At 42.5% G+C, this 17,556-nt stretch overlaps 1 protein-coding gene across 2 annotated transcripts; it reads left to right on the top strand.

The window, feature by feature from the left end:
• The first annotated feature begins 3,131 nt into the window (after positions 1–3,131).
• Positions 3,132–17,507, top strand: tyk2 (tyrosine kinase 2). Of its 2 annotated transcripts, XM_017718973.2 has the most exons (24): positions 3,132–3,694; positions 7,489–7,691; positions 7,784–7,907; positions 8,045–8,177; positions 8,917–9,080; positions 9,403–9,781; positions 9,854–10,039; positions 10,272–10,429; positions 10,509–10,626; positions 11,506–11,689; positions 11,826–11,944; positions 12,274–12,441; positions 12,565–12,652; positions 12,888–13,015; positions 13,109–13,244; positions 13,742–13,893; positions 13,980–14,130; positions 14,280–14,374; positions 14,461–14,653; positions 14,754–14,872; positions 15,013–15,185; positions 15,564–15,681; positions 15,812–15,922; positions 16,007–16,150. In XM_017718973.2, the coding sequence occupies exons 2-24, from the start codon at positions 7,508–7,510 to the stop codon at positions 16,148–16,150; spliced, it is 3,525 nt and encodes a 1,174-aa protein (XP_017574462.1). In that variant the 5' UTR covers positions 3,132–3,694; positions 7,489–7,507. The 2 variants fall into 2 exon arrangements, with proteins under 2 accessions (XP_017574462.1, XP_037391332.1); XM_037535435.1 differs by lacking the exon at positions 3,132–3,694 and having other exon boundaries at positions 7,508–7,691; positions 16,007–17,507.
• The last annotated feature ends 49 nt before the right edge of the window (positions 17,508–17,556 follow it).

Below are 17,556 nucleotides of genomic sequence, written 5' to 3'. Positions count from 1 at the left end.
CTGGCTTTCGAACTTTATGCTGATAACAGTCTGGGTGGTCCTTTTCATCTTTGACTCCAAGGATATGACCTCCATTATTTCCATAAACAATCTGAAAGATTTGTCAGACCAAAAAAACATATTTCCACTGCTCAAGCTCAGAGAAGTTGGTAGTGTTTCTGGATGTTGTTGGTAGATGGCTTCTGCAATGCGTAGTACAGCCTTACCTTGAAATTGTGGATGCAGGGCCAGGCTGTGTTTACTGACAATGGTTTATCAAAGTGTTCCCAAACCCATGTGTTGACGGATTACAGAGGCATTTTAATGCAGTGCTGTCTGAAAGATCGAAGGACAAGGGCATTCACTTGCGGTTTTCGGACTTTTTGCACAGAGATTTCTCTGGACTCCCTGAATCTGTTGATGTTATCATGCACCACAGAGGTTGAAATATCTAAAATCCTTGCTTTTGCTTGTGTAACCCTCTTCTCTCTACATGGCTCCCCAGCTGGGCTCTGCATTGTGTTTTGATGGTAACGAAAGGGACCAGGAAGCGCAGGAATGTGTTGTGATCAACTTGTGGAGCTGTTTTATTGTCAGGCTCAGACAGCAGCTTGGCATATCTTCAAGGAAGCACACAATATTGTCTCTTAAACAGTTTTTCCACTTCTAACTTACACTCAACGAAAGTCTCAGCTAACATTCACAGTTTCTTCCATTGAAAATGTACATAGCACTCAATGGCATTCACCGCTCACATTAAATAAAAAAAAAAAAAAAAATTATATATATATATATATATATATATATACTGTATATACTCTTCTTAAACAATTTAAATTCCCAAGCCTACATGTAAAACAGGTCACACCAAACCAAAACTGACAAAACACATGAGCTTAGCAACTAGTTTTACACCACCTTTTTACAAAAAAAACACCAAAACTGAAAATATGCACTAATTTGGACCACTAACTGAACATAACATGTTATCCAGTGGTAATCTGTCCAAAACATTGATGGATGTCAGATATTTTTAAATGATTAATTAGGATTAATCACAGAGCACAATCAGCATGTCTCACCTTCAAGGAAGCACACAATACTGTGTCTTCCTCGCTTAATAGCAATAATAAAGAGAAACAACGCGGAGCGCATGTACTTCCACTTAGTGGTCACGACTAGTAACAACACCTTACACTTGCAAAAGAATGTGATTTTAAAACTGTTGGATTATTTGCTGATGCATTTTTGATGAGCCTCAACTCATCCTTGATCATAAAGGACTAGGGCTTCCTTGGGGGGATCCTTTTATATGCAAACATTAATGTTTCACCATGGACGCATCACTATTAAGAAGTTTGGTCTTAAACGGCTCCATCTAACTTTTTTGGAACATTTACAAAGACATTCCAGAATGGGCTTATCTTTCAGAAGGAACATGTCATGTAGGGTGGTGTGATGTGAAATGTAGAACTTACTAAGTCAGAAATGTTCACGGTGGTGGTGATAAGAACCAAACATCCAAAGAATTCACCGGCCTTAAAAGCTCTTTCACAGAAAGTTATTATATGACATTGTCATGGATACTTTTTCATGCATGAGACACGCCTTTACAGTAGTTCATAGATAAGGAAGCTCAACACAGTCCTGGCATGTAATGTATTTTATATACTTTTGTGGCAAAGAGATATGTTGTAGGGACAAAATAGTCCCCAAAGAATACGTCTATGTTCAGATATATCACTATTTTAGCCCTATAAACGTTAAAGCTAAAAACTTTAAATGCATGTAGGTTCACTGGTGGTTTTGGATAGTAAACTTAAAAGTTGATAAGTTTCTCTGCAATGAAACATTTTACATCAAACCATTATGAATGACTTTGGCACACAGGGATTGAACCATGCAGACGATTAGAAAAACAGGTGGAATTCCTCTTTGAGCTAATGTATTGCTTATTTAAAGCCGCCTATGTTTGCACAGGGAAAAGAATTCTCCAGTTTGTAGCTTGGAAAGTTACCGCAATAGTTTGGCGTTTTCGCACTTCGCCGCATTCATTTTAAAAGAGGATCAAAAACAATGATTTGCTTATTAATTATATATATCACAGGCAATCCTTATGAGAACCTGGAACTGAAAAAGGATGTTCGGTGTGCTATCAATTACTTCTACATACTCTGAAACCTTCAGTTCACAGGTACCTTTCTTTCATTCAGGCTGTGAGATGTGGTAGTAAAGGGACAGTAACGGAGGAGGGTGGGTTTATATGGTGTACTGAAATCTCCTTTACTGCAGTGATTATAGTACAGTAAGGATGCCTACACAAAATGCCCAATATCAGATGCCTTTTCAGTCCAAAATCTCTCTGAATTAAAATGAAGACTAACCCAAAGTTGAATAATTGACATTTTAGCTGCAGCGAAACGAAAGAATAGCATTCTGGATTGATTCGTCATCCTTCAGTAAGAGACTTTGATGAAGATGTTTCAAATGACTCGGCTGACACACTTCAACCAGGACTAATATTCTAGGCCTACATGAGATCATACTTAAACGCTTCCAGGCTTCTTCTCAATATGTGTGTAGATCTCTTGGAGATGTTTACACAGCCACCTGAAGGCGTATATTCTATACAGTTAAATGGTTAAGATGTAAACTAAGTCTTTCAGAGTGGTCTGATGTGAAATGCTTCTTTCTAGAGAAACTAGTCAAAACAGTGGAGGTGACAGGAACAAGGCCCCTCTAAAAGAACAAGACCCCTCTAAAAGCTCCCTCGCAGGACGTTATTACATGAGACGTGTATGAACACTCAGCCTGATGTCTGACACGCGTTTTGTGATAGTGTTGTCATGAAGTTTGGCTTAAAATGTGCTTTTATTCCGTGTACTTAAACCTCTTCATGGCGGAGGGAACATGCACGGTGATGTCACGCAAACTAGTCCCCAAAGAAAGCTTTTCTTTTTCAGAATTGTTCACTATTTTATCCTCCACGGTGGCTTTTACCTTGTTAAAAGTAACTTTGTCACTTCGTGGGAAGCCCGAGGACTGAATTATTCACGTTTTTAAAAATTTGGCGGAATTCCCCTTCAAAGCAGTGGGTTTGCTTGCAGCGCCGCCCACTGGTTGTGTGCCTTCACTGCAGCTTGTTTTCATGTAGTAACTGCAACGACTGTCTTGAATTTGTCTGATCAGGCAGCCATGTGGATCCACATGACAGTCAGCGCCTCCAGATTTTAGAAAGCCGTGGTTTGCAGGTCGCTCAGAATCAAAGAGCGGAGAAGAAACGAAGCTTCGTTCGACTTTCCGGACGCAAACGCCACAGATCAGTATAAGCATTGGACTCTGTGAACACCACTAGTGCTTTTCAGTGTTACTGACGGGAATAAAACAGTCAGTGCGTCGTGAATCTGCCGATAATCGTCTAATCCTTCATTTGAAGACCGTGCGGAACACTAGGGCGCGTTAGAGTAACGCAGAACACGCGCGGCAGGCCCGCTCTCCTTCACCCGATCTCCAAGTCATCCGCTCTGAGGAAATGCGGCATGGAAATGACTTAGAGATCGTGGCGTAGTGCGCAAACTGCGGGGACCCTCCCGTCTCTCTAGTTCAGCACGTAGCCGATGTGAGAGCGAAAGAAGGCGATGTGAGCCGCACCGGAGTCCAGCAGACCAAGCACTGTCCAGAGACGCTTTGGGCTTGTTTCTCGACCGTCTGAATGGTAAGTCCAGCTGTCGAAATGTCCGCTATATTATTTTCCACCTCGTAAACGGGCGGAGTTGTTGTTCAGTAGAGCCTTTAGCAATTCAGGAAGTAACGCTAGCAGTGCTACGGTGGGCATTTTTACGTAACGTGTTTAGATGTTTACTTCTGGTGAATATGTGCTCGGCGGGTGTCGACCGCGTTCAGCGGGGGCTCTGTGTCCGTTGAGGGAGCTGGACATTGTTCTGAGGCTTTGGAGAACGAAGGTGAGCACGGCCTTAAATGGCTGTGATGACACAGGCCACAGACTTTAGTGCCGAGCGCTGTTTCTCCAAGCGCTCACTGAGGGTCCATCCATTACAGACACCCGTGTTACAGACTGACAACAAACAGACAGGCCACGAAGTAGACCCGGCGTCCAGCCTGGCAGCGTCGTGCCAGCAGTAAGCAGAAGCCTTTACTGTACTTTCGCTTTTTTATTACGGCACAGTCACAGCACAGTAACAGCACAGTAACAGCTCAGCCCAGCCCAGTAACAGCACAGTAACAGCACAGTCACAGCACAGTAACAGCACAGTAACAGCTCAGCCCAGTGACAGCACAGTAACAGCACAGTCACAGCACAGTAACAGCACAGTAACAGCTCAGCCCAGCCCAGCCCAGTGACAGCACAGTAACAGCACAGTCACAGCACAGTAACAGCACAGTAACAGCTCAGCCCAGCCCAGTGACAGCACAGTAACAGCACAGCTCAGCCCAGTAACAGCACAGCCCACCACAGTAACAGCACAGTAACAGCACAGCCCAGCACAGTAACAGCACAGCACAGTAACAGCACAGCACAGTCACAGCACAGTAACAGCACAGTAACAGCCCAGTAACAGCACAGCCCACCACAGTAACAGCACAGTAACAGCCCAGCACAGTAACAGCACAGTAACAGCCCAGCACAGTAACAGCCCAGCAAAGTAACAGCCCAGCCCAGTAACAGCACAGTAACAGCCCAGTAACAGCACAGCCCAGCACAGTAACAGCACAGTAACAGCACAGTAACAGCCCAGCACAGTAACAGCCCAGCCCAGTAACAGCACAGCCCAGCACAGTAACAGACCAGCACAGCACAGCCCAGCACAGTAACAGCCCAGCACAGTAACAGCCCAGCACAGGCACAGCCCAGCACAGTAACAGCCCAGCACAGGCACAGCCCAGCACAGTAACAGCCCAGCACAGTAACAGCCCAGCACAGTACAGCTAACTGTGCTGTAACATCGTTGTGGCAACTTATGGTTTGTTTCGGTGCTCGCAGCGTTGAAATGTAATTTCTCAGAAAATTGTGACGACGTTATCTGACAACATTGTGGCAACATAGTGGCAACGTTGTCACAACCTACTAGCACCCCCTGAGTTCCATTAGCCATGCTGTGAAAGGACCTATGGAGTCTTGCTAAGTTTCCAGCAGGTACCCACAACACCGCACGGCGACGACGCTGAAGAATGAGGTTGTGACCGCCTTGTTCACACAACGTAAACAACACCACCTTTTTACAGTGTTGTAGCAACGCTGTAAAAGAGCCGACGGTGCTGCTGTTCTCATCACTGACCATCAGGATGACATGGCCTCAGTCAAAGGCCCTCAGGACCAAGAACAAGGGTTTTAGGATTTCAGTACTCAAGGTTTGAGGGTTTATTGGCCACCACTACAGCAAACTCTAGAATATTCCTTCACAATTTTTTATTTTTTAAAAATCTTATTTTATTAGAAGCAGTGGCGTGGTGGGTAGCGCGGTTGCCTCACAGCGAGTAGGGCCCGGGTTCGATTCCCCGGCCGGGTGACCAGGTCCTCTCTGTGTGGAGTTTGCATGTTCTCCCGTGTCTGCGTGGGTTTCCTCCGGGTTCTCCGGTTTCCTCCCACAGTCCAAAGACACGCAGTCAGGCCAGTTGTCGTTATTGGGTGCTTTTGTTTCATCCACCATTGTTCGCTTGTTTTATGTGAGTCATGAAAGTGGACTGTGTACAAATCCTGCACAAAGGCCCTGAAAATGACCTGTGGTTGACCGAGACTGGCTTGGGGACCACAGCCATTAGCACTGGCTTCATCTGTCGCCACACATTTCTTTGTTTTTGTTTTTGCATGAATTCTTCCGCTGGTCAACTCTATTCTACTCTGACTGTGAGTGGGATTACGGAGCTTACATGTTAGTTTAATAGCAATTACTGATTTATTAGTTGCAACGGATTTTGAATATTATTAAATAATAAGCCTTAGGATTTTAGGATTAATAAGACTGAGAAGAAGAAGAATGTGGAATATTCCTAAAGAGGTTAAGCTGTAGTGTATAAATACTAAGTGTACTCATAATGATCCTGCTTACTTTACAGCCAAATTGGCCGATGGCCGCTCTTTCGGATTATTTACAGTAGCCTTTTTCTTAATCTAAAGCTCAGGCTGTATAAAGCGACTGAACACTCCAGCACGTTTGTAGTACTTTTGGTCTCTCTTGACCAAACTTACAATATAAACGATCATAAATCAGCTGCCGATTTCAAAATTACGAAGACAATAAAGTCAAGTAAGCATAATTGAGTGCATTTACCTGCTCACATTATTTATGTCATAAAATTGAAACAAAGATTTTCCAAAATTAAAAACAATAAATTGGCCCAATTGCCTGTTTCATGTTTTCAGCAAAATCGGCTCATTCTGATCCCTCGTGCATCCCTAGTAGTGATCTTTGATGTGTTTGTTTAACCGTTTCCAGACATCTCCTCCTAGCAGCCCAGTATTAATTGTACGTCCAGTACCTGGTTTGATTATTAATTAGTCCTTCGCTAAATGAAATCATGTGTGCTGGTGATGGAATTTTACAAATCCATGGAATGGATGGGACATTCGAGCAGAAATCAGACACCAGACGTTCTTCTAATTAGCTGACAAGATAACTACTTTTTTGACAAAAAAGGAAATTCTGCCTCTACTGTACATGTTTTTGTGTTCATTTCAATGATATGTAGTATTTTTTACATGCAAAAGCTTCGTCTCGGATGCCCAAGACGTTTATATACATACATACATACATACACACATACTGTCTTAAGCCTTGTATAAAAATAGTTTTAAAACATTTACCACACAGTTAATGTTTCTGTATGTAAAAACACCACATAACTTTTGAAAACATGAAAACAAACATTACTGCACACTCTGGTTCAATTTAATGCAGCACTGGTTAGCCGAACTAGGTATTGGAAGATAAGCACAAATTAATACTAAGCTGCCGCGAAAAGAGGTTTGGAAGTGGTTAAACAAACACGTCATAGAATCACTAGTATATATGAATTTATATAAATATATATGTGCACACATACAGTGCTAATAACAGATGGTGCATCCATTAACTCCAAAAGTACTTCTGTTAAGCCAAAGGTTCTTTTTATTGCTAAACTGCGCACAAGAGGTTAATTTCCTCACTTAAGCGTGGGTTGCGTCTAACCGAATAATAAAAGGAAATTTGATGCAGCTCTCTTCCTTCCATTAAGCACTTTGCATAAAAAGAAAACACGATGCTATTATCCGTAACCATTATTTTAGTGTCGGTTTACAAACTCTCCACCAGCTTAACGGAACTGCACTCCTCGCCAATGAGAGTAGCAGCAAAGAACGTGCAGATTGACTGTATGACACATTTACTGTGGATTGTTCTTGGTACTAATGCATTGCTGTCCAGCGCACTTATGCATCCTTACATTGTTCAGTTGCTTCTGCTCTTTGCTGGTGGACTGAGGCTAGATGCACTTCTCTCGTCTGAACGACAGGTGTGAAACCGAATGGAGGATGCCTAGACGTGGATGCTTCAAGAGTACAAAGCATGGGGTGTCCACAGAGCAGTGTGAGGCACCCCAGAAGCCGGGGATTCACGTGTATCTGTTCTGGACCAAAGGTGGAGACGCTTATTTGACTCACCAGGTTGGTGAAGTGACTGCCGAAGAACTCTCGATCCAGGCAGCTGAGGTTGTTGGTAAGTGCATTTGCATGTGCCTGACCGTTGGGGCCTGGGCTTCTTTCTTCTTTTTCTGAGAGGCATGTAATCATGTTTGCTGTCTTGCACAGGGATCACACCAGTCTGCCATGCGTTGTTTGCATTGTATGACCCGTCGACATGCTGTTGGTACAGTCCTAATTACAAATTCAACCCAGAGAACGAGTCGAGCCTGATACTTCACTTTCGCATGAGGTCTGTTTTTTTTTTTTTTTTGGTTCGTGCCTTTGAAGGGTACACAACTTTATGTCGACTGAGCTTTACTATTTTTGTTAAAATGCAGAACAAAGCAAATACTAACAGTTCATATGCCGCAAACTTGTGATATGCAGGTTCTATTTTCGGAATTGGCATGGACTGAACGAGAAGGAGTCAACAGTGGCTCGCTATATGCTCCGAACTGGGAATGAGCAGGGGGGTGCACCTCTGTTAGAGATCACATCTCTGGAATACCTCTTTGCTCAGGTGAGCTTCTAAAGTATTCCTATATGTAGCCCTATTCAGGCGGGTAAGTTTAACACAGAGAGTTGGGGTAATATAAATTTGACCAGTGTTTCTTAGCGATTTTACTCCCATCTGAATGCACTGTGTCAATAATCTTTACCAACTGCACACTCCCACTTGGAGATTCTGGCACCTTTTACATTCTGTAAAACAAGCAGTAGAAATCACCTCAGGTTCACCTTAAGAGTAAACAAAATAATGACTATATTACATTTGAAATATATATATATATACACACCCCACCTCTTCATGGTAAACTAACCCAGTTCGAATAGGGCTTTAAAGAATTGCTTTGCTGTTATTTTTTTTACTTTTTTATTAAAAATAGAGTAAATTTGTACTTCACTATCTCAGTTTGTCTCAAGAGTTTCTTACAGTATTAAGAGCAACAATGTTGGATTTTTGCTTTCAGTGTGCACAGCAGATATTAATAAAGTAGTGGAGCTGCAGAATGTAGCTCTAGGCCTGTCTCAAACTGACAGGGGCAAAAGACCTCTGTCTCTTCTTTCAACTTGGGGCAAATGAATTGGCAAGGTTATGGTTTTGTTGTTTGAAGACCCAGGATGTACCTTTTAAGCATCTATTGGAAACACACATGATGAGCAAGGAATTCTGATTCTCGGTTACTTTCACTATCGCTGTACATGAGCTGAATAAAGATGAACTCTGCTCTTTTAGTAATTATTTTCACCATCCACAGGCAAAGTGTGATTTTGTGAATGATGTGGCATCACTGGAGGATGTGAAGAATGAAAAGGAGCGCAGCTGCTTTAAGAACGAGAGCCTGGGCATGGCCGTGCTGCATTTGTCTCACAAGGCTCTGCAGAATGGCTCCTCTCTGCAGGAAGTGGCCAATCAGACCAGGTGTGAGCTTCGTTTTTGCAGTACAGAATGTGAAAGAAGGTTATTTGTGAAATGGGTCTAGAGATTTCAAATGTCAGAAAAAGAAATCAAAACAGATTAGCTCCTGACCAAGGAGGAAGTGATACAGTTGACTCAAACAGTCACATATACAGTCATGTTGAGTGGGTTGTGTTGATGACTGTAATATACCGTAGGTCAAAATGAAACAAATGAATTTGGGAATGAAATGCAAAACACAGTAGCTGGAAGGTAGCTTGTGATTAATGTACCAAGCTTTTTTTACCAAGCTCATTTGTTTGTGTTGGATATTAATCTCCTCCAGCTTCCTCCGCTGCATCCCCCGCTCATTCTCTCGGCAAATTGCCCGGGACAACTTCCTGACCAAGTTCCGCATCCGCCGAGTATTTTCTGACTTCGTCCGTAGCTTCCAGCAGCACACAGTGGGCCAGGGCAGGCTGGGCTCACAGGAGGTCATGTATAAGTACCTGTCCACCCTGGAGCGCCTGGCTCCCCGATTTGGCACTGAGACCTTCCCCGTTTTCCACCTAGACTTGAGGCCCCATGGAGATGGAAGTGGCTCATACCTGAATGCATCTCGATCACATGAGCCCCCGGTGGAGCTCATGTGCGGCCAGCCAAAGCATGAGGTTATGGTGTCTGGGACCGTGGGCATCCAGTGGAGGAAGGTCTCGGCACAAAGGGTAGGTTTTAACTTTGCTGCTGGTTGGCAAAAGTAGTTTTAAGCCCTGGTCTAATTTCAGTTTATGTTGCAGGCTTGCGAGAATAACTACATGGGCAATGATTACTTGGATAACAGGAGACAAGACAGGCAACAGGTGCCTCAACAAGAGGCTGACCCCCCTGAAAATTGGAATGTCTTCTGTGACTTCCCTGAAATCTCACACATTGCCATCATGGGGGCAAATGTCTGTATCAGTCGGCAAGACAACTTTGCAATGGTGAGACCCATTTACACACTTACACTGGTATGCTTCATTTTATCAGGGTAGAGAAGACAAATAAAATCATTTTGAAATTATGAACCTTTAAAATGTTTATGTTGCTGTTTTAAATGATAAGCCAATGCTTAGTGCACTCCTTCCTGACACACCTGTTTCAAAATGTTGACATATTGAAAGTTTTTTTTTTTTTTTAAATCTCAATGTGGGATATGACCGTACTGTATTGCAGGACCTGCGTTTGAGGTCCAGCATTGAAGCTCGCTCTCTGGTCTCTCTGCTTGATGGATACTTCCGCCTGACTGCAGACGCACATCACTACCTCTGCCATGAGGTAGCTCCGCCAAGAGTGGTTCTTAGTGAAGCCAGTGGTCTTCATGGCCCCATACTGTACGTGTCCATTACACATGCAATATGACACATATATATATTATATACGGTGCTGAAGTGCGTACGTCTTTCTTTTTAGCGATGAGTTTGTGGTACACAAACTAAAGAAAGAAGCAGTGGAAGAAGGTGCATACATACTTCGCTGGAGTGTTCTTGACTACCATCGTATCATACTAGCGGTTTTGAGTAGGACTCAGGTACTGTTTATTCTACTCCTTGAAACCCTAAAAACATCCCAAACATTGCAAAGAGACTGTTTAAACATTGCTTTTTTAAACATCTAAACGTAGTTTGCTGACGAGTTACTCATTCAGACATAATTACAGAAAAGGTTCCTCAGGGATCAGTCCTGGGCACTCTCCTGTTTCCTACACGTTTCCTCTTGGTCAGATTACTCGCTGACATGGTTTTCATTTTCACTGCTCAGATTAATATGAGCACCAAAGCTGCCACTACCCTGGCTACGCTCTGCCCCGATATCCTGTATTTAAGATCTTAGACATTGGAAAAAAACGCATGGATTTGAAATACTGCAACTCCCTTTTCATTGGTATTCCAGACAAAAGCAGTATGTTCAAAATACAGCTGCTAGAATCTCTCACTGCTTAATAGTCCCACTAAGCTTCCAATTTAAACTCATCTTGCTAATTGGACAAATCTCTACGTGGTCTTGCACCCCTCCATTTAGCCGAGTTCCCACATCCCTACTGTCTTGCCCAAATATATCTTCTGACACTGGACTCCTGTCTGTCCTAAAATTCAGATTAGTCACTGCTGGGGACAGATCTTTCAGTGCCATGGCTCCAAAATGAGGGAAGCTCTTTGACTTTTTGGTCTTCACTTTCCTAATTTAGAGCATATCCTCTTTAGTTTCATTCTCCTCCTCACTCCAGTTAATACTGTCTCTCTCACTTTCTCCATTTGTTATTGTTGTTGATGTTTCTTATATGTGATTAAATGTTAACGATGCTTCTGCAAAGGGACTTTGGGCATGAGAAAAGCTTTGTTTCTTCTTGTATTATTATATATTTAACAGAAATGGCTGTTACAGATGTGCTATGTATTTGTGATTTTAGGATGGATACAGTGCAACACATAAGCAGTTCAAAATCATGCAAAAAGGCACCATGTTTACACTTGAGGGTTGGGAGAAGGAGTTCTGCAGCGTGAAGGAGCTCACAGATAGCCTGAAGACCTTTGTGCTCAAGTCTGGCCAAGACTGTTTCACAATCAAGAAGTGCTGCCTGCCCAGACCTGCAGGTGTTGTGTGGTGGAGTTACTGTCTTTCTGCAAAATACGTTCCTAAAGGAACATTTCCAACTAAAAGTGTTTGTCTGTACCCTTTCCCCCTACTTTTGTTTATTATCTTGCTTATCCCAGTGTGTTTGTATTACAGAATTGTCTAACCTCCTGGTCATGAGACAGAGCATGAATAGCAGTGCCAGACCTGTGTCAGAAACCCTCAACCTGTCTCAGCTCAGGTTCCATCAGATTAAAGACAAAGAAATAACGCAGGTTAGCCTCACTAAGCATCGCTTGCCTATCATGATTGAACTGCCTGAACCCTTAATGCTTCCGAACACACTCCTATTTATCATAGCACTTTTACATGTCTCTTTTTGACACACTGAGCCAGGGGTGTCCAGTCTTATCAGCAAAGGGCTGATGTGGCTGCAGGTTTTCATTCCACTCAAGCAAGAGCACACCTCATTCCCCAGTCGAGCTCAGTCTTCAACAAGCGCTTGTTTTGTTGGAATTAAAACCCACAGCCACACCAGCACTTTGTGGATAAGATGGCAAGTTGTTTTATAGGGTTTTAGACCATGTTGTGCTGTCGTTCTCAGGAGCAGCACTTGGGCCGTGGCACAAGGACCAACATCTACTCGGGTCGTTTGATGGTACGTGGTGGAGTTGAAGATGACGAGGACGAATGGAACAACAACCACACAAATGCCAAAGGCATCCGTGTGGTTCTCAAGATCCTGGACCAAAGCCACAAGGACATAACTCTAGTACGAACTGTTTCCTGAACTCTGTTTCTTTGACAGTGCCTGATAAGGCACATAAATGTGGTCATTCCACTTTAAGGAATCATTAGTTTTCCATTAACTATTTTCTGTTATCTCCTTCTGCAGGCATTCTTCGAGACAGCCAGCCTTATGAGTCAGGTGTCTCATTGTCATCTGGTTTTTGTACATGGTGTTTCCGTCAAGGGATCTGAGAGTGAGTGACCTGCCCTTTTAGGGTTTCCTCTTTTGCCTAGGCCATTTTCCCAGCATAAACCTGAACGTACCTGCTTTATTCCCGCAGTTCTCTTAGTAACTTAGTAGCGCTGTAGATGAGGCTTGTCAATTCCTTTTGTGCCAATAGCAAATTGTCCCATATCTGTAGAATAGCGCCCCAAATTCAAGTCTGTTGAAACTGCATTTACAAACTTTGCTTTTTGTTCTCTGGACAGACATCATGGTGGAAGAATTTGTTGAGTTTGGCCCTTTAGATGTCTTCCTGCATAAAGAAAAAGCCCATGTGACCCCACAGTGGAAGTTTACTGTGGCAAAACAGCTGGCCAGTGCTCTCTGCTATCTTGTAAGCTCTTCAGTAGTTATCAGATCTAATTTAATTCTGATATATATTATCACAGTTATGATATCAAATATAAAATATTTTTTTCCCTCGCAGGAAACAAAGCGCTTGGTTCATGGAAATGTCTGTGCAAAGAATATTCTGGTTGCTCGCAGGGGTCTTGAAGAGGGAACGTTTCCATTTGTGAAGCTGAGTGACCCGGGCATAGCTCTCACTGCCCTCTCACGAGGAGGTACAGGACATCAGTCAAACACCTTTATTGTTTTCTGTAGTAAACCAGATTTAACAAAGTAGGACTTCCTTGTTGACTGGCCAAGTGAAGCCAAGACTCTTCAAAGGCAATATGATAATCTTGCATCATGAAATCCTTACTGGTTTGAGGAGCTCTCTGATTTGGTCTCCTTTTCTAGCTGAGACATGACTCTAGTTGCCCTGCTTTCATTTTTTCACTGTTTACTTCATCAGACTGCTCTTCATTTTTTATAGTTGATGGTGGAACAGGAAGCCAAATGCTAACCACTTCCTGATGGTGGTGTTCTCTTCCGTCTGTCTTGCACAGTTAATAATGTTGCATTGACAGTGATGTAGCGTGGGAGGCATTTGGTCTGTTATCAGAGGGTCGAGTGACTGTTTTTCTCTCTCTCTCGCTCACTCTCTCTCTCTCTCGCTCACTCTCTCTCTCTCTCTCTCTCTCTCTCTCTCTCTCTGTTTTCTCTGATGTACCTGTAGAGCGGGTAGAGCGCATTCCATGGATTGCACCGGAGTGTGTGCCCTGTGGGGCTATAATAGGCAGCGCAGCAGATAAATGGAGCTTTGGAGCCACACTGCTTGAAATCTGCAACAATGGAGATCTAGCCATGAGTGGCAGTACTTTACCAGAGGTACTGTTCATATGCTTTACATACCATCTGCCTGTGTACATATGTAAACGTATATAAACCTACTGTAAACAATTTGTTATTAACAGAAAGAGCGTTTCTATGAGACCCAGAGTCGCCTGGCAGTGCCTTCGTCTCAGGAGCTGGCGAGCTTCATAAGTATGTGCCTGACTTATGACCCTGCAGCCAGACCATCCTTCAGGACCATTCTGCGAGAGCTGACAGAGATACAGCTAAAGAGTGGGTCTTGTTGTTTACATTACATTGCTTTGCATAACTTCCAGTGGTTGTTTTTGACCCTGCTTGAACTGAATTAGCGTGAATTAAATATGGGCCAACATTCTTTGCTCAGACACTGGTAATGTGATGTTTTTGCTTACTAATAACAGACCCGGACATTTCTTCGGATTGTGAGGCACTTCCAGACAGAGATCCCAGTATTTTCCTCAAACGTCACCTGAAGAAGATCAGGGACTTGGGAGAGGTTGGTTGCTACTCTCAGGAAGTGTATTAAATACTTTTGCTTTGCGCTTTATTTTTTCTTTTAACTCTCTGGTGCTCTGTCTTCAGGGTCATTTTGGGAAAGTCATGCTGTACGTGTATGACCCCGCTAATGATGGCACTGGAGAGTATGTGGCGGTGAAGACCCTCAAACAGGAGGGAGGCAATCATCTCCATGATTCCTGGATGAAAGAGATTGAAATACTGAAATCGCTGTATCATAATAACATTGTCAAGTACAAGGGTTGCTGCACTGAACTAGGTGAGTGGTGTTGTAATGGAGCTCATTGGCTACATCTCTACCATCTACCTGCCAGATGATAAGTGCTTATGTAATGATGCATGTCTGTATGGTATAATAGGTGGGCAGGTGGTTCAGCTGATCATGGAGTATCTTCCACTGGGCAGCCTGAGAGAGTACCTGCCCAAACACCGGCTGGGAGTTGCTCAAAATCTGCTCTTTGCCCAACAAATCTGCCAGGTCAGTTAGGCAATTTGGTGCATAAACACAAATTCATTGACAAATATAATCACAAACAAATAAGTAATTCATATTGAAATAACTTATGAAATGAATTACATAGTCATCATGTTAACAATACTACTGTTTTTTAATAATAGGGAATGGATTATTTGCACTCAAAAAGATACATCCATCGAGATTTGGCTGCTCGTAACGTTCTCGTAGAGAACGAAGGTGTGGTCAAGATTGGTGATTTTGGACTGACAAAGTACATTCCTGAGGGGGAGATCTACTATCGTGTACGGGAGGATGGTGACAGCCCTGTGTTCTGGTTAGTTTTGGTGAATGGATTGAGTGGATCTTGAAGATCTCATCACAAGAATTTTCAATTCAGAATACAACAACATTAATACTTTAAAATGTTTGCATATTTAAGCTATCTATATTCTCAAAACAGATTTATTGGCAGGAAATTAAGATCATAATGCAGAAAAGCTTTTCTGAAATTCGTTTATAACAAAGGCATGCTACCTGCATGAATCGCCCAAGAAAGACATCGTAGTGAAAGGGCTCTAAGTGATAGTTGGTGATCATGATGGTCTTCTTTCAAGTAATCTTGTCAATTCTTGGAAAATAAAACTTCCTCAACCTCATAGGAGCGGGTTTGTTAAATGAACAAAGGACCAAAACAAATGTTGGCTCTTTTCAGGTATGCCATAGAGTGCCTGAAGGAAAGCAAGTTTTCCTTCTCCTCTGATGTCTGGTCTTTTGGTGTGACCCTCTATGAGATTTTGACACGCTGTGACCATCGTCAGAGTCCACCTACGGTGAGAGACCTTTGCCCATTTCAGAAAACTGTAGCAGCTGTTCTGGTATTCTGTTCAACTGTATGGATGTGTAGAGCATGTTGTACGTTGAACGGAGTAATGAATGTTTACCTGCTTGCGCTTTCTGTAGAAATATGTTGAGATGATGGGGATGGTGCAAGGTCAGATGACTGTGATGAAACTGATTAATCTCCTGGAGAAACACAGGCGGTTGCCCTGCCCCCGGGACTGCCCACATGAGGTAGTGTAAAATTTTGAAGCCACATTAAATCTCATGTTTTTTTTTTGCACACTGTACTGATTAGATATCCTGCCAACATTATAGGTGTACATGTTGATGGAACAATGCTGGGATTTTGCACCAGCCCAACGTCCAACATTCAAGTACCTTGCTGAATCTTTGGAGGATATTCGCCGGACATATGAGCAACAGCCTATTGTTCGGCTCGCTCAGATTAACCATCGCTGACCACTTTTCTGACGTTTGCCAGGTTTGCACTGAATAACCACAACACTCTATATCGATGACGCCACCTTGTTGTTCGCATGGCTTCTAGAACAGATGTTGCTTCATTGTTATAATAACAAATTAAGCCACTCTGCTCCTTAGGTGCTCTTTAAGTCAACACTTTTTCTTTCAACCAATTAGCCAAAGTATGTTCAGTGGCAGCACCTTGTTTGTGTCTCAACGTGACTACATGTGTTGTAAATAGAATTTTTTATGCAGTTTTGTTTTATCTTGCAAGTTTGTTTCTGCCTTAAATGTCGTACAGAATTGATTTTGCTTTCTTTCTTTTCTGTTTTGTTTCTTTTTCGATATGCGACGACAGATTGGATCATGAATTAAATCCCAAGCCAAAAAGTCAAACCAAAGTCAGTAACTTTTTCCTGTAAGGGCTTAATAGACTGTTGACAGGTGAGACTGTTTTGCCAAGCTGCACCTTATGTTAGTTAGAAACTCAGAGTTGTGTTGTGAATCTTTAAACTGTCCCTGAATATTTTTTAATTGTATTTATTTTCTTCCTTTGTAAAAATGTGTGTATCCTCGTCTCTCAATGGATAATTTTAGCTGCAGTGAGATGCCCATGAGCACCCAAGGCACTTCTGATAAGGATGTATTTAGTAATTTGGTAAAACATGCCTGGGGTGTGTTTCCCAAAAGCGTTGTTGAACACTTACAATAGTGAAATGACAAAGAGACTATCATTTTCAACCCGTCCTAAATGGAGGAATACGGGGCATGGATTTATTCCAGGAAAAAAAAAACATCAATTAAAATGTGTCTGTTTCAAAACTGCAAAGGTTCAGAGTTAAATGATAAATGTTGTATCACATAAATATGAAATGATGCCTATCAATTGTTTTTTTCATGCCAGTTTGTTCTGGCCGTGTTGAAAGAACTGTTCCATCATGTTGTTGTCCAGTTCACTGGAGATCAAGGAAATACTATCCCAATACAACGATGTCCTATTTATTTTAAGTAAAATGTCTTCTTTCAAAAAGTTTTATACACTTTGAATGCCCAAAGTACACATTCTGTACAAGTGTACAGATTGACAACTAAACTTTTGAAACCTAAAAGCCTAATCCCTGTGTCCCATATGCCTCTATTATAGCCTCCTGAGGATGCTAGTTCAACAGAATTATTAAACCCTCCCCTGGTCATGTGTGGGATGACTAACATCATACCGTTACAGTGGAAAAACAATACTAGCACTGCCTTGGATTTCTTTTGAATGTTCCTGTCAGTTTGCTTAAAATCCTCTGTTATGCAACACTCTGTTCAAAACCAATGCCTTAAATAAAGGTCATTACTCAGTCTGGTATTTTAATCTCTCAGGTTGGTCTCTACAGAAGTTACTAGTAGTCCATGAA

Source organism: Pygocentrus nattereri, chromosome 27 (assembly GCF_015220715.1).
Source record: "Pygocentrus nattereri isolate fPygNat1 chromosome 27, fPygNat1.pri, whole genome shotgun sequence".
NCBI lineage: Eukaryota > Metazoa > Chordata > Actinopteri > Characiformes > Serrasalmidae > Pygocentrus > Pygocentrus nattereri.
This window is presented reverse-complemented; position numbering and strand designations above follow the sequence as displayed.